General features: G+C 37.2%; 1 protein-coding gene across 5 annotated transcripts in view; it reads left to right on the forward strand.

Annotated features, from left to right (window-relative positions):
- The window catches only part of LOC131435069 (uncharacterized), a 117,273-nt gene extending 93,654 nt beyond the window's left edge, over nucleotides 1-23,619 (forward strand). For 4 of the 5 annotated variants that reach the window (XM_058602558.1, XM_058602561.1, XM_058602559.1 and 1 more), the window contains 5 exons: nucleotides 13,549-13,601; nucleotides 20,979-21,048; nucleotides 21,117-21,605; nucleotides 21,761-22,216; nucleotides 22,278-23,619. In XM_058602558.1, coding sequence (XP_058458541.1) covers nucleotides 13,549-13,601; nucleotides 20,979-21,048; nucleotides 21,117-21,605; nucleotides 21,761-22,216; nucleotides 22,278-22,364 — 1,155 coding nt within the window. In that variant the 3' untranslated portion in view covers nucleotides 22,365-23,619. The remainder of the gene's footprint in view (nucleotides 1-13,548; nucleotides 13,602-20,978; nucleotides 21,049-21,116; nucleotides 21,606-21,760; nucleotides 22,217-22,277) is intronic. The other variant, XR_009230441.1, reaches the window with a different exon arrangement.
- Nucleotides 23,620-25,330: the final 1,711 nt, after the last annotated feature.

Genomic DNA, 25,330 nt, shown 5'->3' on the forward strand with positions numbered 1-25,330 from the left:
AAACAGAATCAAAACGATGTTTCGTTCATGTTTTATGTCGTGACGCGGTTGATAGTCTGTTTTGGAACAGAGTCAGGACATACCTTTCTAGCGAAATTGAATATCCAGCGATTGGAGTAAACTTCATTCTTGTTTTTGTTGCTTTGGTTGCGCATTCGTAGAGTCGTATTCCAAAGAGTGCTCATTGATGTTTCTCTCGATAATTCGTCCACGAATCGACGCCAGGCGGTTTTCTTATCAAAAATGAGTCTTTTCATCTTGAAGTCTAACGATACATAATTTCCATAACTATCAGGTGTTCCGTTGTTTCGAAAAGCGATAAAGGCTGAGAATCAAAGCAGCCAAAAACTTGCACTCTTTCTCCGAAGGAAGTTCTTATGTTGTTTCTAGTTTCTCAGATATCGATTGGGTATTATTTCCATTGGGTATCATTTCCAATCAATATTTCGTGTGAGGTCATACGAAACATTGATTGTCTCCGATGGTCTTAATCCGCTGGTGATTGAAATTACGCTAACGTGAGGATATGACGTGACGTGAAGGTAGCGCACTTGGTCTTACTGGTGGTACAGGAATTCGATACGAGTTCGATTGAGGATAAGATTTTGTCTCATCCTCGACGATCAATACTGAATGCAAGAGTTTGCAATCCAGTATCTTCAAATTCTTGAATAAGAGGATTTTTGAAACTGCCAACTCCGTGCTTAAGAAGATCTACGCAAGTCAAACTTGCATCTGTGACCACGCCGTCTATTTCGATCTCGCGAGCTGGTACGTATATGCGATACTCTCACGTAAAGAGATCATTTCAGAAATCATTTAAGCCAACTTGCAAAAAAAAATTACATCCATGCGAGCAGCCTTGCAGCAGTTATCTGGAACATTCGCCAAGGCGGACGAAAACATGCGTGTAGGCATATTTTTGAGCTCTTTTCAGTAAAAAGAGCGGTCACAGCGAAAGAAGAGCAGTCGCAGCGCCACGTCGGAGTTGCTTCAATGTTTTTGCCATCACGGTTAGAGTTCAACTCATAAATTTTGTCCGCTGACTCATGGGTTACAAGACTGACTCAAGGGTTACTATGAGCTTCAACAAAGCGGATGAAAAACCGGCAATTTTTGTCTATTTTATTTATTAGGCTACTGGATTCGGCATGTTTAAAAGTAATGTTTCGGCTTTATTTAGACTTTAAGAACCTGCATTTGTTTATATAGCAAAGTTCATTATAACTTGAGTGTAATCGTCACATTATCTCCAATCGTCTTCACAGACAGTCTGGAGCAAATGAAGCCATTCGGTCGAACATAGTTTGCAAGAATGAATCGTTTTTTTTGGGCAAAATAAGACAGTATCTGAACGACATATTGAGTAATAATTGGGAAATCACTATAGCCAGTGTCCCAAATCATTGCTCCATTTCAGGCAATGAGTGAGTCGATAATTTAGCCATACATAGTGCTTTCAAGAGTAAAATTTATTAGCGATCGATTGCTTTCAACGAATACTATAGCGTGTCTCACCAGAGCACACTTACTTCAAGCTTCTTGGTATGAGAATGATCGGGGTAGGTGGATGCACTCAATTAATCCTAAAATATCGGCATAAAAACATGTACAGTATATACAAAATTAGGTGTTTCTTTTCCTTCAAGGGGGAGTAAGTGATAATTTGAGTCAAAAAACTCATTTTTTTTATATTCTAAACCATCATTTAAAGAATATTTAGTTAAACTTCCGTATATTAATATAACAAAAAGAACATTCCTCAAAACCTCTTTTGACAATCGCGTTGCGTTTCAAAAAATGTAGAGCGAAAAATTTCAGAAAACGTAGAGGTAGGCATTTTATACCAAGAAAGTATGTTCCAAGTTTGGAAGGAATCAGTTCAGTAAATTTTGCGGGATCGTGTTGACGGACTTAAAAAGTGAGCAAAAAATATATTTTGTAGCGTACACTGAATCATCGATCAATATTTTTGTCTTTGTGTTTTCTTATAGTAAATCTTTTCAAGAACATTTTGTCAAATTTTCAAGCCTTTCGAAACAAAACTCTGGAAGTTATGGGCATTTATATACGACGAAAAAAAAATTAGACCCTGCGCGTCCCCTAGAACAAGCAAATTGTTTCTTTCGATTTTATAGAAAATAAACTTCAAACGCGTTTTCACTCAAAGTTCAAGTGTTGCGTTGTGTAGGAGGATCTTGTGTTTGCAGAGGAGAGATCGAAGTCCAGTTTACAAACAATTCTCGTAGCGGGCGATTGCTTTTCTCTGTCTCTCCTTCATTGTATGTTTTGCTCGGACTACGCCATCCGGACTACAACTTGTATTCGGTCCTTACTTTCCTAGAACTTGAGATTTTCAGTGAAATAGCACTTTCGATCAGTGAAATAGCACTTTCGATCAGTCGGCTGCTCGGCCATCCATGGAAGTTGACCATCAATGTCAACTTCCCTCTCTGAGCAGCCTAGATAGCCGTGTAGTGTCGGTAGCGGTTTCCCAACTGGCTAAGAATAACGCTACGGTCCACCTGTACCGGTGGTATAAGTCCACCAAACAGGTAAGCCGTGTGGCATCCGGCGGAATTATTTTTTTACCAAGAATTGATCCACTGGTTTCCTGTTCCATGTCGTAAAAGGCCACAAAAATAGGAACTCCTAAGCCAAGGTGTATTTCCGTGCCGATGGCTGAATGGCTACAGGAGGTTAAACAATGCAGTCGTGAACGGAATATCTTGGGGTGTTCCCTTACTGTGTTAAGCGAAGCTCTGGCACAGTGGACGACTTCTTTCTTCGCAACTCGTGGGATTTAAATGATAATAACATTTAAAAAAATCCTTACATGGTTCGCTATAGGCGATTATAAGCCAATATATTTGGTTTCTTGTAGTTGTTGTACGGTTGGTGCTGGAGGTGGAATGTTCGTTACTCTAATTTATAATGGTTAGAGTGGCACAAATCAATCTTCAGCATAAACGTACAGCAACTATAAATCTATCCAGACTTCTTCAAGAAGGTAAAGCTTCTATAGCTTTGGTTCAAGAACCTTATTTCCAAAAGGGAAACTTCTACGTTGGAAAATTGTTAAACCCAGTCTTTGTTGCCTTCAACAAGATCGGTATGACAAATCCACGTGAAATGCCTCGAGCATGCATACTTGCAAATAGTGCTCTCGATGTTTCTCTCATATCGGAGCTCACAACTCGGGATATTTGTGCTGTCACAGTTAGTATGACTATTGATGGCATAGACAGGAAATATGTCTATTGTTCGGCATATTTACCGCATAACCAACCTTCGCCAAGCGATGACTTCAAAAAGGTTGTATCATACTGCTGCAAGAGTGATATACCGCTTGTAATCGGCAGTGACATAAATGCTCACCATATCATTTGGGGCAGCACAGATATAAATTCGAGAGGCTCTGATATGATGGAATTCGTGAGCAGTACAAACCTGCACATAGTCAATGCAGGAAACCGCCCAACTTTTGCTAGATCTGGAAGAGAGGAGGTTTTGGACGTAACTCTCTGCTCTGATAGAATTGCGCATGAGTTGGTGAATTGGCTCGTCTCCGATGAGCTCGAACCTTCGTTGTCTGATCATAAGTACATATTCTTTGATCATTCAAACGTTAAATTTGATATTGTCACATATCGTAATCCCAAATCTACAAACTGGGACCTCTATGAAGAGGGCTTGGCGACTAGATTTTACGGGTACCAACCAACAATTGAAACCCCAATTGATTTGGAAAATGTTGTCGACGAGACAAATTCACTCATAGTTGCAGCATATGAAGAGGCTTGTCCACTTCGGATTGTGCGAGCTACTAGAGGAACTCCTTGGTGGAATGCTGAACTTGCTAGACTAAGGAAACTATGCAGAAGAGCTTGGAACCACCGACGCAGAGATGGGTCGGAGGCATTCGTGTTGGCTCGAAGGGCTTACAAAAATGCTCTTCGATCGTCTGAGCGAAGTGGTTGGAAAAGCCTCTGCACAAATGTCTCTAGTCTCAACGAGACTAGCAGATTAAATAAGTTACTTTCGAAGTCTAAGGACTTTAATGTCAGTTTCTTAAGAACTTCAGATGGTGAACACTTGTCTGATGAAAGTGATGTACTTCACTGCCTTTTTAACACTCACTTTCCAGGATGTATGGATCCATCACCGACAGCTCTTCCCGAGACTTTTTCAGGTAGTTACGATTCTTGGGCCCTTGCTCGAAGCGTTGTGACGATTGAATCGGTCAAATGGGCAGTTGAGAGTTTTGCTCCGTACAAATCTCCTGGAAAGGATGGAGTTTTTCCAGTGTTACTGCAGAAAGGGTATGAACATTTCAAACATGTTTTGAAGAAAATACTTACTTTTAGTCTTGCGACTGGATATATTCCAAGAGCCTGGCAGGAAATAATTGTCAAATTTATTCCCAAAGGCGGTCGCGACACTTATGAGGAAGCGAAGAGTTTCAGGCCTATCAGTCTTAGCTCATTTCTTCTTAAAACAGTGGAACGCATAGTCGATCACTATATCAGGAATGTTAGTCTGGGCGTGCAACCGCTACATGGAATGCAACATGCTTACCAGCGTGGAAAGTCCACTACAACCCTGTTACATGATGTTGTGTACAACATTGAAAAAGCTTTCTCACAAAAGCAATCTTGCTTGGGAGTTTTCCTAGATATTGAAGGTGCCTTTGATAACGTGTCTTTCAATTCAATTCTGGAAGCAGCCCGTGGTCATGGCATACCTTCAAGTATCACAAATTGGATACACGCAATGCTTAGCAATCGACTTCTTTGTTCATCGCTTCGGCAAGCAGAGATTAGAAAGCTGAGTGTCTGTGGGTGTCCTCAAGGTGGTGTACTATCCCCACTTTTATGGAACCTAGTCGCTGATGGTTTGTTAAGGAAACTTAATAACCTTGGATTTCCGACTTATGGTTTTGCCGACGATTATCATATATTGATGACCGGTATAAGCATTAACACTCTCTTTGATTTAATGCAGCAAGCCCTGCGATCTGTTGAACAATGGTGTTGTCAGGTTGGATTGTCTGTAAATCCGGGCAAAACATCAATGGTGCTTTTCACTCATCGTAGGATAATCACAGGAGCTCGTCCGTTACAGTTCTTCGGTTCAGAGGTCACTGTGGTCGATCAAGTTAAATACGTCGGGGTTATTCTTGACTCAAAACTGAATTGGTCTGCTCACATTGACTTCAGGATTAAGAGAGCTTGTATGGCTTTCGGCCAATGCAGACGAGCTTTTGGAAAATCATGGGGACTCAAACCCAGATATATTCATTGGATCTACACAACTATTGTTAGACCAATTTTAGCATATGGTTGTCTTGTATGGTGGCAGAAAGGAGAAGTCGCGACAGTTCAGTCAAAGCTAAATCATCTCCAAAGGATGGTCCTAATGGCGATGACAGGAGCATTCACGACAACTCCTACTGCTGCTCTAGAGGCGCTACTGTGCATTAAACCACTACATGTGTTCCTAAAACAAGAAGCATTATCTTGTGCATATCGTCTTAAGATTACAGGGCTTTGGAACAGTAACCCATTAGATTATGCTACCAGCCACACTCGCTTGTGGTCTCAAATGGTTACATGGGATGAGTATTTACTCGCTCCTAGTGACCTAACTCTCACATGCAGTTTTCCTTTCAAAACATTCCATGTGAGCTATCCTCTTCGTGAGGAATGGTTGTCTGGTTGTCTGGAACGACAACTTGATGAACACATAGTTTGTTATACGGACGGTTCTCTGTTGAATGGTCGTGCTGGTGCTGGTGTCTACTGTCGTGAAATGAGGCTGGAGCAGTCTCATTCACTTGGTAGATACTGTACTGTGTTCCAAGCAGAAATCTACGCGATTCTGTGTGGAGTACAATCGGCACTTCAGCAGAGGATCTGTGGTAAACGAATTTATTTTTGTTCCGACAGTCAGGCAGCCTTAAAAGCACTCAGTTCGAATGACTCACGGTCGAATCTAGTGATCGCATGTCGAACTCAAATTGAAGACCTCAGCATTTCAAATGCTGTTTACTGCTTATGGGTACCCGGCCATTCTGGTATTACTGGAAATGAATGGGCTGATGAGTTGGCTAGAGCTGGTGCAACGAATGATTTCGTTGGTCCTGAACCAGCTTTACCACTTTCAACTAGTTGGATAAATCACAAGATTCGTTCTTGGGCTGCATCCAAACATGCCAGCTACTGGCGCAGCTTGCAAACTTGCGCTCAGACAAAAGCATTTCTACCAGATTTAAATCTGAAAATGTCAAAGTGTCTACTGCATTTCTCCAAGCAACATTGCAGTATTCTGGTCAGAGCTCTGACTGGACATTGCAAACTCAATTATCACATGGCTACTATTCAACGTGCTGAGTATTATTCGTGTGATTTGTGTGAATGCGATTATGGTACTTCATATCATCTGATATGTAACTGTCCCGCATTGACGCAGCTACGTATCCGGGTTTTTGGTTCTCCATACATGGTTGAGTCTGTGTATGCGGAGCTAAAATTGAAGGATATTCTCTCGTTTCTCACCCAATGTGGTAAGGAGCTATAGTCAGAAGGGTTCATCGTTCTTCCTGGAGTGAATGAATCCCTTCTGTATTCACCTTAAATAGGGTTTAGCAGATTGTTTGGCATTCTTTAGGGGGTGCCGAATTTACTTCTGCTCGTACATACTGCGAATCGTTCTGCATTCTTCCGGGAGTTCAGAATGGTGTCGCTTTTGTAAGATCTCTAAATCCTCTCGTGGGTTGGAGGTTTTATAAACAGCGGACTGTTCGGGACCTCGTAGAGGTTCAGAATTTACTTCTGCTTCCACTAAATGTGATCCTCAGCAGATTGTTCGGCATCCCTTAGGGGTGCAGAATTTACTTCTGCTTTTATGTGTTTTTGTGTCGTCAATTTTTCCCATCCTCCTAGTCCAACCCTTACCATTTCCTTTCAATCCTTCCCTCTTATATATCGGGAAAATGATGCTAAAAACAAATTGATGGCAAGGCACAAATCTCCAAATATCAAGGGGAACGTGCCATTTGAGCCAATTTGTTCTGATTCCTGATTCCTGATTCAAGAACATTTTGTCAAATTTTCAAGCCTTTCGAAACAAAACTCTGGAAGTTATGGGCATTTATATACGACGAAAAAAAAATTAGACCCTGCGCGTCCCCTAGAACAAGCAAATTGTTTCTTTCGATTTTATAGAAAATAAACTTCAAACGCGTTTTCACTCAAAGTTCAAGTGTTGCGTTGTGTAGGAGGATCTTGTGTTTGCAGAGGAGAGATCGAAGTCCAGTTTACAAACAATTCTCGTAGCGGGCGATTGCTTTTCTCTGTCTCTCCTTCATTGTATGTTTTGCTCGGACTACGCCATCCGGACTACAACTTGTATTCGGTCCTTACTTTCCTAGAACTTGAGATTTTCAGTGAAATAGCACTTTCGATCAGTTGAACGAAGCGGATAGTGATTGGAAAAACAGATAGCTTCGCTGATAGCAGAATGGCTAGAATTTTTTTTTCGTTTGTGTAAATTTTTTCCGTAAATACAGGCATTCTACCTACCAAATTAGAATAGATAACCGCGAGTGAAAAATTCTTGTCGGGTGTAATGCGCCATCTAGTGGGTAGTAGCCAATGAAGTTTAATTTTTCGGTGACATGGGTTTGGTTGTTCTGATCGCAAATTTATCAAACGTACTGCAAGTACCCGAGCGCATTAATGAAAATGCTGGATACTGGTGAGATCGTTTCATAATATTTTATTTATTTATTCATTCAAAATGTTAATGGTTTCCTGTTCAGCGATTGTAATTGTAATACTAGTCTCCTTGTTTGATGAATTTTTGTAACATTCTGAAGGGACTGCAAATAAAGGAATCATTTGAATAAAGCAATAGTTTTCCAAAACAGAATAGGAAGCTTCCAAATATAGTGAATTATATTACTGTTATATTAAGTTATATTTTTATAATAGTGCTACTAATATTATTATTATAATTATTATTATTATTATTATTATTATTATTATTATTATTATTATTATTATTATTATTATTATTATTATTATTATTATTATTATTATTATTATTATTATTATTATTATTATTATTATTATTATTATTATCATTATTATTATTGTTATTATTACTTTTGATTTCCCACTCATTGCCAAAATTATAATTAAATCATTGAATAGGCGTTTCCGTTTTTTCACAATATTTAGGATGCCTGCAAATTCATCATGATATTGCATTCGTACATAAAAAAAATTAGGAAAATTTTCCGGGAAAGTGGGAAAACCGATGAAGTTGTTTTGAATGTACAATGGAATTTTCTGTTGAAAAAGTCGTCAATGATTGCTAGATCTACGATTCATGTTTGGCGCGCAACGAGTAGCATAAGAGTTTGACCGTTGAAGGAAAGAATACTAGATCGTTGAAAAAATTGTTTGGAGCGCAACGAGAGATTGTTTGGAGCGCAACGCTTTGTGTGGAGATTTCACATGCATATTTGGCCAATGTGATTCGTCGTTTCGAGCCACGTGCTTAAATGGGTATCAAAATTATTGCTTACTGAATGACTCAATGACTGTTCTAGAAAGCTGTTGTAGGCAGGAGAAGAAGTTTTGATATAATTTACCAGTTGATGAATTGTGTTCAATGGAGTCAGATGAATAGTATTGGACATCGCGGGGGCAAGATTACCAAACAGATTTTTTTAATGAATCAATCAATAGATTAGACTAAGCGCACACAGTAAGTGGCTATTAGATATCAATGTTCAAGATGATTACCAGACTGTCATTTCATGTTGCATTTTCTGTGGAGAATGTTCAGACTGGTAAGATCAATATCAAATTAAAATTAAGGCTTCGTCTCCAAGCAATCAAAAGTTCCACAATACCTGAAAATATTCACTTTATTAGAGCTCTAAAGTGCGCATGGTACTTTTTGATAACTTGAACGTACCGAACAGATTTTGAGAAAAGTTTCTCGTTGCTTAAAATCTGTACACACCGAACTATTTTTGCGGATGTCGGTACAGTTTTACTGACTTTCAAACAGCTGAATATTCGGTAATCCGTTAAGTGAAAGTTTTATTTGCTGAATGATCGGTATAGTTCCACTGAGCTTCGATCTGTCATAATTCTAATGACTTCTTCATCATTCAATACCGACGTTCGGCGAAATTCACAAAACAATCCTAAAAATATGTAAACGTCTTGACCCGTGAAGTATTACAATTTTTTGGTAAATTGTACTAGAGATCTGGGAAAGGAAGGAGCAATTTGGTTTACAAAACATATTTTCATTCGATTAATTAATTTATTTGCGTGCAATGAATGAATTTAATTACATTTGCTCTCCAGAAATAATTTATTCAAATAAAATGATCAATTATCTTTCGGATGAAATTCAGTAGAATATGGGAACACCCTTCATATTTTTAGAGTGCTGAGATAAAAAGTTGTAGAAGGCTTTTTAAATGTATTCACTAAATGAAAAATTATCGCTAGGAATCAGTATTATCTATTTTTCGCAAGCAATTAATTTGTGCCACTCTTTTTTCTCTACAAATCTAGAAATTTTCACATCTTTACGTCCAAAAATTATGTTATTTGACAGATATTTATTTCTGCTGAATGTACAGTGAATATTACTGAAATTCTTCATTATTTTTTATTAATTTTCCGAATATTGGTAAAACTTTCACTGAGTTCGTCAAGAGAAATGACATTTCAGAGTTCACAGACCGTGTCAGTAAATAATAAATGAACTTTTACATAGAATTTTCCGATATTCAGTAGTTCTTTGACAGATTACCGTAAGTTGGATAAATTTTACGTATCTTTCAGTAAAAATAATATTCTATAGATCGTTGTCGGAAAAATGGTTACCGAACACAAAAATAGAAATTTTTTGTGTATAAGAAACTGCTTCGAAGTTTGTTCTATCGGGTGAACATTTACGTATGAGTAATTCCTTAAAACGGACTGTTTAGAATGGAAATCTGTGCATTTGTTCAATTTTCGCTTAACAGAGGTATTACATATTTTCACATTAATCTTTGGTGGTATTTCTTCTTTTTGAGCGAAAGCGAGTGTGTGTCGAATTCCGTTGATTGTAGGTTAAGTAATCAGAAAAATTATGGAGAGAAACGTTGATCACTTAGTCTTTAGACAATTCTTCTGGCGAGACGAAGTTCGACGGGTCAGCTAGTTATATTATATTAAACTATATTATATTATATTATATTATATTATATTATATTATATTATATTATATTAAATTATATTATATTATATTATATTGTATGATATATTATACTTCATTAGGTAGTATTATTCTAAAATGTTTTATATCGTATTGTGTTATTATATAATAATATAATATAATATTATATAATACTATGTTCACACTAGAAAGTTAAAACGCGATTTAGTATAATAAACAAGAAAAATGACATCGAGATAGCCTTGAAACGCGTTTTCAAATCGAGGTGTGAAAATAGTATTACATTAAATATATTGTTGTTGTTGTATTATGTTATGAGTTATTAGAGTATTTTACATCATGTTATATTATATTATATTGCATTTCATCACATTATATTTATTATACTATATTACATTATATTCCGCACTATATACAATACATGATAATCGCATCAGGGTATCATTTAAGTTACAACTGGACAATGAAGTGGAGTGCCAATCGGAGTCAAGGAGGAAAAGTGTTATTCTTTCGATACTGATGCATTTCTCTCCAACAGTTGTAAAATATTTGACGCACCCTTCTTCAACAAACCATCTAGTGGAAAGCTGGACAAGTAAAAAAAATCATTACTCAATCTATGGGATCGTACCGTTGAAAGGAGATTCTTTGGTCCCCGCGGTTTTTCACGTAGGTCACTCGGCTTACGAGACCGCCTACTCCCTTTTGGCTCCATCACACAGTGGTATGTTGAATTTAGATTGGTAACGAATTTTGAAGTTACTGTCGAGTGGAACCGCATGCAGACCAAGACTCCAGCTAGGATGGCTACCTACATACATACATACACTGAATCATCGATCAATATTTTAGAAATGGTTAACTACAAGAAAATGTAAAAAAATGATTTTCCGAAACTGTTTATCCCTTATACTCCCTTGATGTAATCTAAAACAACTAATCGTTTGATGGAAACAGTGTTTTTGAGTAGATTACCTAATGAATACCGGAATAGTAATATGGTATTTAAGGAAACTAGTAGTGAAATGTTTTATTAATTCTAGCCGTTGTGACTGTATTCGAAATATATTGGGTTTAAGGCACTATATATGGTGGATGCCACGGCGAATGCTTTGATGTAATCAATGGCCGTTATTGGTAGAATATATGACAATGTTTTTTCCTGTTAGAGAAACCCTCAACCGACTTTTCTCTGCTCTTATATAAAAATATGGATTGCTAATCAAGATATAGCTTTCGCTAATTTTCGAAAAGTTTCTCTATTCTATCATAAATTTAAAGCACATAGCAAAGCTCTTCAATTATTCATTTTCACATGATGTTTTCAATGTTCAAAGCATGAATACATACAACAAACCAAATTTTCCGTTTCCGTTTCCTCCTGTTGATTAACTGACTAGTAGACTGACTGGTAACGAAATTCCTGCCGTCTAGATTTGTCGTAATAATTTTCGTCACCATCACGTTCCAGTACGACTTTCACGTAGGGATGCTTTGTCTGTATCATATTTTGCTAGTTTAGCGATCTGTACAAAGGTGGATATCTGATTTTTTCAGCAAATACGACATTGTATTTGATTATATAGCTTGAAATTGGTTTTCACGGTCAAGCAAATCTTATGTAAATGAACAAAATTTAATAAGATACATTAACATATCGTATACTGATTTATTATAATTGACATCTCTGTCCCTCACGTTGATAACGAAACAATCAAAATGATTTTGATATTAGATACATTTTTGCACACCACTAACTAGGGAAGCTGTTCTACGCGATATAATCTAGCAACCACTATACTGCTAGTTTCCATGCAATCCGCATACAGTCTTGAAGCGGAAAACGCACAGTTCCATCTCGTTGTCATATGCGACTTGAATGGATAGACTGAACTCTGTTGAACGGTACTGGCGGAAAAGCAAAACAAAACTGCAACGGATGATGACGGTAGAAAGTCTCTCTCTCAGCTACCGGTAGCGGGTGTGATGACCCGATCCCACCCATGAGGTGGCCTAGCCCTTGGTTTATTTAATTTTCCACTTACGAAGTATAGTCTTCTCACTCGTTTCTATATAGTCAGTAATAGCTGACTAGTGTCTGGAGTTTTTAAACTGGGATGCGCCAATTGCAGTAGATAGTGGTAGCATCGACCTTAATTGTACATGTATTTGCATGTAGCTGCATGCATGTTGAAATCGTTTATGGTACTTGTTTTTTTTTGCGAATGCTTTATCAAATGTTATTAATTTTAAAAACAACTGTTTGCGAATTATACATTTATACTCGATGGTTCTGCTAAAATTCGGTATCACATGAAAACTCACTTCGAGAACGAGTATGTCCACCGCAATGACTTTCGTTTATGTATTATTTCCCTGTGATATCCTGTAAATTATAAATAATTGTAAATAATAAAAAATACTCTCTTTATCCTTTTCGATGGAGCCCATTTTGTTCCACATCGTAATTTCTTATTATCAACGATCAAGAAAAGACTGTCTGGCTTGAATATGTTTACCTTCTGTGTTTTGTCTGGCACTCGATGTTCATGTTTTTGGACCGACGATACGTGCTTTATGTGCTATATGAGATATGTTTTATTGGCAATTGCTGCAGTATCGTCATACCGTTAGAATGTCTGTGTCAAACACGGTGATGTTTCCGACAGTACAAAGCATTCGAGGACTGTTGGAAACCGTATCATTTATGTTGTCATTCAGTCCGAAATAATGTTCTCAATGTCTTTTGCAATATATTAAGTGGAAGAAAATATTTATATTTATTGGAACTTTTATCTCCTCATTTCGTTTCTCTTCTATAACACCACGGTAGCCATGTCTAATGAAGGAACTTTGATCGTTTTACCTAGCATTTATCAGATGGTATTTGCAGTGTGTTGGTAAAGGAGAAAGTAGAATGTGGTCAGTGTCCTGCCCAATGGAACTATTGACAAAAATAAAAAGAAAAAGGCGGTAACGACTGATGAATTGGAAAGATACCAAGTACAACTTTATGTTCGGAAGATTTCCTGTTTGAATGACTGCAACACAAATATATTATATTTGTATATATTTGTAATTGAATCTCCACTGCAAGGATTGGTTTTATTATGCAAATAGTAAATAAGATTATGATGACCATATGACCAAATTGATGACTATCTTTGAATCGATAGTAGAACTGAAATGATTTATTAAATTTTAACAGTTTTTGTTTGTTCAATACATTGATTTAGGAACTAGGAACTTAGAACGAAGTTTTATTAAATATCAATCATTTTTTTCTGCTTTCAGAGTCAATGTAACTCACCTACCTTGGAAAAGGAAATTAAGGAACACTTGGAAATGTAAGTAAATGCTTTTCTGTTAAACAAAACTACCGTTCTACCGTATCGAAATACGAGAGTCTTCTATATTAAATTATGCTAGTGAATTCATTTTATCCAAACCAAGTGGAAAGATATATTTTATATTTAAAACGTCATATCGTAAATTCCTCTGTCTAAATTAGTTTTTAATATTTGCCTCAATATAAAACTAATCCAACAATGTGTGCTAAATAAGCACCTAACAAAAAAAATGTTTTCCCCTGGTTATTAATAACTTCGAAAGGCTAGTTGAGCTTCAATCGCAAACAAGATTCATGACAGTATATTTTAACCATATGTCACAGGAAATCGACCCTTCAAGATATATTCCTATCCGTGTCAGCCTTCTAAATGTCCCTGACTCAACTTTATTTTTCGACACATCCATGCAGCGCGAAGTGCGTGGAATTCCGGAACAGCTATGCTCGTAGAAATTCCAAAAATATTTATAAGTAAGTTCAGGCATATTGACTCTGGGCAAATATTTTACACCCCAAGTAGCACATGTAACTTGTTCATAAAAAATAAAATAAAACAGAAGCTGCATAATGGTCGCATTACAAACACGACGAAACAAGTCGTATTATGATGGTGACAATGGAGTCAAAATAATTTTACGAATTGATATCTCATCAGTTACAATAAGTTCCAACGTAACTTTTCGGTAATCTAACTCTTACGACGTGCTCGCATTGACTGTTTTTAGTCGCCAACTGGTTACCGTAACAAAATGTGACAATGAAAAAGTGACACACTACAAGACAAAGTTAAGTAATGATTTCATATCGGTTACCGTATTCGTTGTGATGCAACAAAGAAATATAATTACAGTGTCGGTTGAAAGCTTTCCTACATTATCCCGAACAATAATATTAAATCAATAAGTGGAATCAGTAGAAAATTTCTTCAGTTTAAAAATATTGGCTATATTAAATCTGCGCTTATCCGAAAATTTTTTACCGGTACATGTGCGAAGCAAACTTGTTTCGTTTTAGGAAGTACATTCTCTCTACCAGAGAGAATATTTATACACTTTGTCACGACAGTGTATGTATGGAAAAACTTGCAATTGGCTACCATTATGACCAGGGGATGAAATATTCATTAAATTTGAAAAAAATGCAATTATTAATTATTGCGATTGGTTAACTGTTTAACTTTGGTGTATGAAAAACTAATATTAATCACAAAAACCTGTTTTAATCCACCTAGTGGTGTAATGATGCCTTTCTCATATCAATCAAACTATCATATATAATACTGTGGTATTCTTCAATTTTTTTTTCTTCGATTCTTAAAAGAATAATCGAAATAGATTTGTTTGACCGTCTACTGATAAAAACTATCAATTGGAAAAGATTTGAGGTCGATTTAGAAAACTTTTTACGGTTTTTCGCCCTTTTCAGTGATGGTATAAAATTTTTAACACACTTTACCCTATATTTCCGGATCCGGAAGTCGGATCCGGATGAAATTCGGGAATTACGTATGGGACCACAAGACCTTTCATTTGAACCTAAGTTTGTGAAAATCGGTCGCGCCATCTATGAGAAAAGTTAGAACACATATTTTCATTTTTTTGCACATTTTACCCCATAAAGTTAGTGCAAAAAACGTTACATACACAAATACGCACATACACACACACAAACACACACACACACATACACACACAGACATTTTGCGTACTCGACTAACTGAGTCGAATGGTATATGACACTCGGCCCTCCGGGCCTTGGTTCAAACGTTCAAACGGTTTTCACAGTGATTGCATAACCTTTCTATATGAGAGAGGCGAAAAAAAATTTTCTTCGATTCTTAAAAGAATAACCGCAATCGGTTTGTTTGACCGTCTACTGATAAAAACCATCAAATTGGAAAAGATTTGAGGTCTATTTAGAATTTTTTTTAAGGTTTTTCCCCATTTTCAGTTATGGTGTACAATTTTTAACACACTTTACCCTATATTTCCGGATCCGGAAGTCGGATCCGCATGAAATTCAGGAATAACGCATGGGACCACAGGACCTTTCATTTGAATCTAAGTTTGTGAAAATCGGTCGCGCCATCTATGAGAAAAATTAAAACATATATTTTCTTTTTTTTTCCACATTTTACCCCATAACTCTCGAGCCGGAAGTCGGATCCCAATATTATTCAGGAATTTTGTATGGGACCACAAGACGTTTCATTTGAATCTAAGTTTGTGAAAATCGGTTCAGCCATCTCTGAGAAAAGTTAGTGCACATATTTTCACAATTTTTTGCACATTTTACCCCATAATTCCGGAACCGGAAGTCGGATCCAATTAATATTCAGGAATTTTGTATGGGACCACAAGACCTTTCATTTGAATTTAAGTTTGTGAAAATCGGTTCAGTCATCTCCGAGAAAAGTTAGTGCAAAAAAACGTTGCACACACAGACATTTTGCGTACTCGACGAACTGAGTCGAATGGTATATGACACTCGGCCCTCCGGGCCTCGGTTCAAAAGTCGGTTTTCACAGTGATTGCATAACCTTTCTATATGAGAAATGCAAAAAGTTCTATCTGAACACATTTCGACATTTTAACTCTAAATTTAATATGACAGGTATAAAACGCTATTCGCACGGGACCATCCGGAACTATCCGGGACTATCCTGGATGTTTTTTTCCTAATCGGCGATGACATGAAAGTGAAACATTTTTTTCCATAAATACGTTAATTTATAGGCAATATAGATAAGTTTTTTTACACCGACCAAGATCATCTTTATCCCAAGAAGCTTGCCAGCAATCGGTCTCTCATACATTTCACCCTCAATAGCATCACGTTTGGCTAAAATATCGGCTCTTTCATTGCCTGGAATAAAGCAATGAGCCGGGACCCAAACTATTGTGATTTAATAATTATTATTCAATATGTCGTTCAGGCGCTGTTTTATTTCGCCCAAGAAAAACGGTTCATTTTTGCCAACTGCGTTTGAGCGAATGGCAATTGCACTCAGACTATCTGTGAAGAGAAAATAATGGTTTGGAGATAATGTGACGATTACACTCAAACTATAATGAACTGCTGCTAACTCTGTAATATAAACAGATGCAGGTTCTTGAAGCCAAAACATTATTGTTGAACATACCAAACCCAGTAGTATCTTCAATTCGTGATTCGTCCGTGTAAAACATTATGTCAGGGTCAATATGCCTGAACTTACTTGTAAATGTTTATAGGATTTCCATCGAGCGTGCGTGTTCCGGGATGACACGGATAAAAATAAATCTTGAAGGGTTGATTTCCTGTGACATATGGTTAAAATATACTGTCACGAATCTTGTTTGAGATTGAAGATCGTCTAGTCTTTCGAAGTTATTAATAACCATAATAACCGAACCATATAACCGAAGTTATTAATACCTCACATCTTATTAGCAGTCGCGATGAAAGGATTCGTAGTGTCAGTAGAATCGTAGCACTAGCCATGCAATGGTTCTGTACACTTTGAATCGGCTGCGAAGTCTGTTGAAACAGAAGGTCAAATTCCACTACAGGAATGTAATACCAAGGCTTTGCTTGATGAAAGCTCCCAAAAACGATCTTTCAAAGGAAGAACTCCCAGCAGAACTTCGAGACTCATTGTATGTGTCGAATGCATGCAGCCTAAGGCAATTCGCGAACAACGATACTGAATTCGCTCAAGTTTGATAATATGAGAGTTTGCAGCGGAACGAAAACAAACGCATCCATATTGCATCACTGACAGTATCGTTGTCTGATACAATTTTATTAGATCTTCCGGATGAGCACCCCACCAAGAGTTTGTTGTTGTTCGAAGAATATTTACTCTTTGTTGGCATTTTGTTATCATGTTACCTAATGTGTCCTCCCCACGTGCATTTGGAATCAATCCACACACTGAGGTATTTGAAAGTCAAAACCTGTTGGATCATTCTTCCCATCATATGGAGTTGAAGCTGCGCATGCTTCCTTTAAAATACGACCAACTCTGTTTTCTCCACAGAGAGTTCGATACCCAGATGAACAGCCCAAACGGACAAGTTATCTAAGGTATCTTGAAATGGTTTTTGCAGATCAATAGCTTTGGGTTCAGTAACTGAAATCTCGCCATCATCTGCCAATTGTCTTAGTGTACATGGGGTTACTAGACAGCTGTCAATGTCAATTATACAGGAGCGGACTGAGGCATGAGCCTTGCGGGAGACACATGTAGCTAATTCTGAATGTTGCCAAATCGCCATGTGGAAAATGTATGCGCTTTTCTGGGGTCTGTATGAGTTGTGATAGGAAGCTGGTTTCCTTGGCTTTTGAATGGTGATAACTTTAACTTGCCTCCAGTCAGGTGGAACAATATTTTGCTTAAGAAACTTGTTGAACAATTCCAACAAACGTCTTTTTGCGAGGCAGATTCTTCACCAAGTTGAATTTAATTCTGTCCAACCCAGGAGCGTTATTGTTGCAAGGCAAGAGTTCCATGGAAAATTCCATAATTGAAAAGGCTAGAGCCAGTATTTTAAGAAGACTCTCGAATAATGCTCTGCGTAGAAACAGAATCTGGGTAAACTTTCCTTTCATCGGCTCGAGTATTCCTCACTCTTATTTCCTACGTTACGATTCCTCATTCGTCAGACCGTGTTCCAAAGAGTGCTCATTGAGGTCATCTCTTGACAAACATTCGACAAAATGTCTCAAATAGCTACATATCTTGGCCCGAAGTATGCTCTTGTACTTGGTTTCTAAAACCAAGATTTTTTCAAAATTCTGAGAAATTCTTTCTCCTCGTTTTAAAAACGTCTTGAAAGCATTTTGTTTCGCGTGTTTAGCATCTGAGCACTCTTTGTCCCACCAAGGGTTTGGAGACCTTCTGTTGGTCGATGGATCAAGAAATCGTTTGGTTTGGGTTTGTTCTGCGGTCTCCAGAATCGAACAAACGAGGAAGTCATATTCTTCAGGTGGGGGGAGCTCTTCCATTGAATTTATGACACTTGAAATATTACTTTGGTATTTAATCCAGTCAATATTTTTTTTCAAATCATATGGAATATTAACTATTGTATTAGCAATACATATGTTACTGCTAATTGAGATGATGATTTGTAAATGATCGCTACCATGTAAATCAGGAAATACTTTCCAGGTGCAATATAGTCGAATTGAAGTCGAGCAAAGAGAATTGAATGCAAATGTACTTTCCTTTAATGTTTATTTGACAACCAACTACTTCTATACTAGAAGTCGAAGGGATGTTTAATCTATAAAAGGAATAACATTCCCTCATTCCTAAAAGCACTCCACCATACGGAGAGTCTCTATCGAGACGTATAATGTTAAAGTCATTGAAATTTAAGGCTATGTTTGATGTAAGCCATGTTTCGCACAAAGCAAATACATCACAATTTTTGACTATGCAGCAAAACTTTAAATGAATCAAGTTTTGACATGATGCTTCGACAATTCCACTGCAGTGATTGAATCATTTGCGACGGATGATAAATTATCCATCAAATGATACAAAAGAACTTACGCACTTCAAGCTGTTCTTCACACAATTTAACACAAATTCATTGATACATTCTCCGAGATAGACAGAAAAATTGATTGGACACTCGAAATGGCCGAAATTGTCAATATAAATGAGGGTCATGAGTACCAACATAACCCCACCAAAAGATCAAAAATCGAACATACATATCCACGAAGTATAGAGTTAAAACTTCTGCAATAAAAAAACACAATCATATCATACTTCACTGGTGAAAAAGGAAGTTTGGAGCGAAAGTTGATGTTATAAAGTTTTCTCCTATCCAACAATTGCTACGATGCAACTAAAATCTATTAGCAGCTATTTGAAATACACCTGTTCTTTCCACAAGATTCCATCCTAAAGAAGCCGCTTACATTTCCGTTACATGTTCGTTTGTTTGTCTTTCTCACCCAGACTATTTGATTGAAGCATCTTGTCATTGGTGCGCCCGTGGGCTTTTTGCCTTTGCACATATTCCAGCCAACGATTGAATCAGCAGGACTATCTGGATATCCTAGCTGGCAACAAATTTTCCGAGCTCGGTTTGTTTGCCAGAGAGATTATTGTTCATCACAATAAGGATAGCTGATGTTGTGCAAACAAAGAGGGTTTTCGTAGGACTAGCATAAACTTTTCCTTCCTACGAAACGCATTTCGATTTTCGGAAAGGTTTCTACATAGAGAGGGTCACATTCCAAAATGCGGCTCAAACCGAATGATGCTGACTTGACTGGTAGTTAAAACCAATTTTTCGTAAGCCAACAAGTAAATCTTCCTGCATCAACCATAGCCCCCATCATTTTGTAAGAAGCTAGAACGATATAAACCTTTTCCATCCCCTAAGATAAATACTTCTCACTGCTCGTCTATCTGATCTGCACATGCCAGTCTCATGTTTAGATAAGTTATCACAAACAAAGAAAACAAAGGCTGTCAACGGTTGTGTTTGAAGTTTTTTTTTATTTACAGATGTAAGAAATCCTTTAACATCTACTAATGATAGGCATACAATTCTAATTCCTAAATTATTTGATTAAATATTTGGAATACTCAGGTACAATGAAATGCTAATCATCGAGAAATTTAAACATAAATATTAAAATTTTTATGTTACCCAAACATTGTAGCAGATGAGCATTAAAAATTGAAGGAAACCCATGTTTTAATCTACCTAGTCGTGTAACGTTGCCTCTCTCACATTTCTCATTGCGTATTAGACATACATAATTATGCGGTTTTCTTCAAAATACTTTTCTATCCTTGAAAGAAAACAAAAAAATATTTTTGTGCAATAACTAGTTCAACCTACCAACAAAACGAAACAGTTGCAGGTACTTTCGGAATCGATATGATCGAAGTCGCTTCGTATGGCCATCGACTAACATGACCTACAAAGTTTTTAGTTTTTAAGTTAAATTCAGAAGATTTTATACGATTTTGGCATCGTATGACGGTTTGAAATGTTATACACTTATCATCGTGTAATTCCGGAGCTGGAAGTCGCATACAATGCACTCACTGTGAAAACCGACTTTTAAACGGAGGCTCGGAAAGCCGTGTTTCGGCTCAATTCGTCGAGATTACAAAATGCCTGTGTGTATGTATGGTCAGATAAATATTCGAATTTTTTATATTGCACATTTTGTTTGTTTTTTCGTTGGATAGCTACAAAAACCTAAAAGTTATATTTTTGCAGTTGGTATCATAGTCATTAAATATTTTTGAAATGAATTATTCGAATGGAAGATTTTCGTAATGATTTCGTATATTTATATTATTTTATTTTTATTTTTAGCCGAATAGTAACAGTATCGATTTATTATTCTATTTCAGAATGAACAAAGTCATCAAGACGAAAGACAGAAAATCAATGCAAGTTTGTCGGGAGCATAAAACGTTACAGGTAATAACAATTTGCAATTGTGTTTGAATCAACTGATCCACAACTTTCTGTTTTTCTTTTGAATTCAGGCTCGTTTTCAACGCCAAGAAAGTAGTTTACTTGTTCTCCAAAGTGAGAATAAATCCTTACACCAAAGAGTCAAACAGTACGAAGCATGTCTAGACGACATAATGCGAAAGGTAGTCGACGCCCTGGTGGCCGAGGATAGCCTCAGGGATGAGGTAACTATTCTAAAAAACCGGGTACGAGATTTGGAAGCACAGAATGCTGCACTCACGTCAAGTCCCGCGAAAAGTCGAGACGAGGGTTATTGCACCATGAGCTCGGGTCAACCACAGCCGGTTCCGGAAGGACATCTGGAGGAACTCCCAGAAGAACCGGAACAATGGCTAGTATCTGCCGAACCCTGTACTGCGGAGATGGAAGACTGGAGCATGTCTCAGGATGAATTGGCCACGGCATTGGAAGAGGATAGCCATGAATGGATCTGGAATTCAAGCTTCCTCACTACGACTGAAACGCAAACAGAAGACGTGTCAACGCTGTTGCAGGAACAAGTATGTTTTTATAATTGTTGGTTTATAAGCTACCTCTCTACTGTAATTGCAATTTTAACTGCTAAAATTGATTTTAAAAATGATGAGTGGAGAAAATTTCTTAGATTCTACCCCATCACGTGACTCAAACGAAATTTATTTTTAATTACTTTCAGATAGTGTATTCCGAAGATGAAGAAGTGACATGCACCAACTTCACGAGGGATTTCTATAGACTCGTTAACATAAAGTCTGAAAGCAATCGTAGCCTACAATCGCCGGTGCCGGCAGATACCACGGCCAGCAGCAGCGACGAGAACGAAAGACTGACAAGCCCTACCCCCAGCGAGGCAGGCCAAGCTCAAGTTCATAGTTGTTCCTCTAGTGAATCGAGTGATGTCATAACAGAAAAATATGATCCGACCTTGCCGTCATTACCTCTATTACCACACTCACTTTCGGCCGCAACCACAGATTTGCTTCAAGATGTTCTGATCACCTGTCATAATCAACAACAACAACAACAACAGCAACAGCAAATCAATAGAAGGAATATCAAAGATCGTGCTCAAACTACCTCCCCGACGTGGAGGCGCAGTAACGGGTGGCGACGAGTTCCTAGAAAAAGCCATGTTAGTATATGTTCGTAGAAATGAACCATATTTATAAAACTATGTCGATGTTTTGTTACAGGAAACGCACATCCCTGTCCCTATAAACTCCAAGGATCGTCTCAAATCTCCACCACCGGTGCCGATTCGAAGACACTGTGCCAGCTAGCCAGCTCTATATTTTGTAAACTAAGGTTTAATCCCGAGCACGTCAAAAAAAAAACGAAACAGGTCTGACATCGATCAGGAATTTGATAGAACAACTTTAACTAAAAACTGTTGTTTGTTACAGCAATGACATAGGCTAGTTAGTAGTTTTAAGTCTGAAATGTGATAGTACGTTTAATATTGAAAACAGTATAGTAGAAAAGCGAAATTCCATAAGATCACTGCCAATTTTGCAGAAACCTCATATCGTTTTTGTCAAGCGAACAATTGTATGAAAGCATCAATCAAATTGCGGGACAATAAAAACCATACGAACAACAGTAAACACGCAATCGAATAATCGAATCTACCAAAAGCCGCTACCGTGCCTACGCGATGTTGGCATGACAGGCGTTACTAGACCGAGGTTGTGATCTCCGCTAAACATGCAAATGCACCTTGAGCGATAGCTTTTCCTTTCGTTTTGATGGTGATGTTAGTGATGTTCAGTAGAAACACACAAAACGAAGGCTTGAAATTTCACGGACAATACATTTTCCGAAGTTGATTAGATTGACAAATGCAAATGTAGAAGTTTGGCAGCGCAGTTCCTCAAACGCTGATTGCTACTTATTAATCGTGTCTAGTTATCCATTTTCTTTAGAATTTCATGGCATTCAAACTAGTATAACTAGTTTATTATAGTTTCTCGATGTGTTATTAGATCGTGGACACTGCAAATTGTTTCACCCTATCATACTATGAAAGTAGAACGTTAAAAGTCATTAGAATAGAGAAAAGTACAAATGGATCGTTATACATGAGATAGGTAGCAGCGTTTGCAATTAAAATCACAAATTCCATATCTTTCTGTACGCGTGGTTTCTTCCTTAAAAAAAAAATAATCATTCTGTTTGTTATTCGTTCAGAGGAGCTACCCGCGGAGTATGTAAACATCGGGATGAGAGTCAATAAAATAATTCAACATTCACAAAAAAAAATGTTTTCTGAAATCTTTTATATGAATTCTAAATTAAATTACATGCTCCAAGCACCGATGAGCATTCGTTCGCACATTTGCATAAGGCGACCAAGATTCAAAATTGGGTTTCACTAAGTTTTTCCGCGGGGGATATGTGCGAATGATTGTAGAATAGTCGTTGTTCGGAATGTGCTAATGCGTAGAATATATATTCATCTCTCTTTTTGGAAAAGAACGTATTTATGACATTTAACAATAACCAACTGTTTATACGAAGTATCTACGAATTACAAATAAATTCTTGTAAAAGTATTCGAAAAACTTGTTGTTACTTCTAGTAGATAATATAGAAATACCCACGACAATAGAATAGACAACGTATGTTTTCTCAAGCCTGAACATAAATATTTTAAACCATGTTGAAACAGCAAATTGAACGGTATTGCTAGTCTGGCTTGAGACAGTTTTCATATGTTCAAGCTCCGATTCATAGTGTCGTAGCATTAATGCAATGGTTCTTTACACTAACACGAAACCGAAGCCTGTTCAAAATAGAAGGTCAAATTGTACAGTGGAATTATTCTCTGTGACAGTCAATAATAATGTTTTATTGTTGTTATTTGCTGTTAATTACAGTCTCAGAAATACAGGGGTCCCTACTTAGTTGACCGAATAAATCTTACTTGTATGAATAAATTGCGGGTAAGTCTGTAACGATTAGGGAGACGATGCACACGCACAATCCTGCTCAGTAATTAGTATCTTGTTCTTGACATGTTCGGCATAGTGTACATAATTAATATCGACTAAAAAATATAAAACAAATAAAACAGCCTCGCGCTTGAATGTATCACTGTTAGTTTTGTTCTATTGCATATCTTCATCATTCTTTAGATCGATATGCACTTGCGAGTTACACAAAATTTAAAATTTCGCAGCCCGGTCTCCCACAGACGTAGATCTTCAGTATCAATGTTCCATTACGGTCAGCCTAGATATTCTTGTTGTGTTGGAAGCTGAAGAAAGAAGAACAAAACAAATATTTAACAGTCGTATTCAACTATACTGAGTGTCGGAAATCGACTGTCAAAGACTTGGGATTTATGTAGGATATAAAACTTAATGTCAATTCGACATGAATACACAATTTCTAAGAAATTTAAGCTGCTAGGGTTTATATATCATATCACAAAGAACGCACGGGCTACGAAGAACGCATCTGAGAATCCTATTATCAACTCCCCGACATACAAAGCATCCAATATAAATAAAATAATTTTAAAAAGGAAAACTATATAGGAGACACATGAACCCTCCAGTAGGATTCGGATTGGAGTTTTCTTTCAGATTATTGATGATCTTACCCAATCCAGTCAAAGTTTTCACACGCATATATAATTTATTGTTCATATGCCAGGTGCGCAAGTTTGAAATGTCGATTTGTTGTAAACAGATGGCGTATAAAATTCATATAATGTCGTTTTTGTTTGAAAAAATTAAAATTAACCCGGGGTAGTTTCCTCAAACAAACACTTTCCTCGAAACTGTGTTGAGTTCGAACTTAGCAACGGGGATGTGAGCAAATCCGATGTAAGATTCAGATTCGAAACTGACTTGATTTTTCAATAGCGTTGAAATTAGTTTCGAAACTGGACTCAAACGAATGGCTTGACAACAGTTAGGGTGGAAACTGTGTTGGGTTTGCCATCAAGCGAAAGCGACATAAGATATATTGTAAACCTAAAGCGCAACTCGGAAAGTCATCAAATCCATGTAGAGATTCAAAACGTTTCAATACAGATAATTTTAACGTTAATAACAAAACAAAACACAAAAAGCGATCGAAAAAGTTTGAAGATGATACACAACCATGAGCTGCCCGTGACAACAAGAAAACGAAAATCATCCCTCGCCATCTGCAGCTGGCCATCCGTAACGACGAGGAGTTGAAAACCCCGTCCTTTTCATGACGACCACAGCACTGTGATAAAGAAATATTTAGGATT

Source organism: Malaya genurostris, chromosome 3 (genome assembly GCF_030247185.1).
Source record: "Malaya genurostris strain Urasoe2022 chromosome 3, Malgen_1.1, whole genome shotgun sequence".
NCBI classification, from domain to species: domain Eukaryota; kingdom Metazoa; phylum Arthropoda; class Insecta; order Diptera; family Culicidae; genus Malaya; species Malaya genurostris.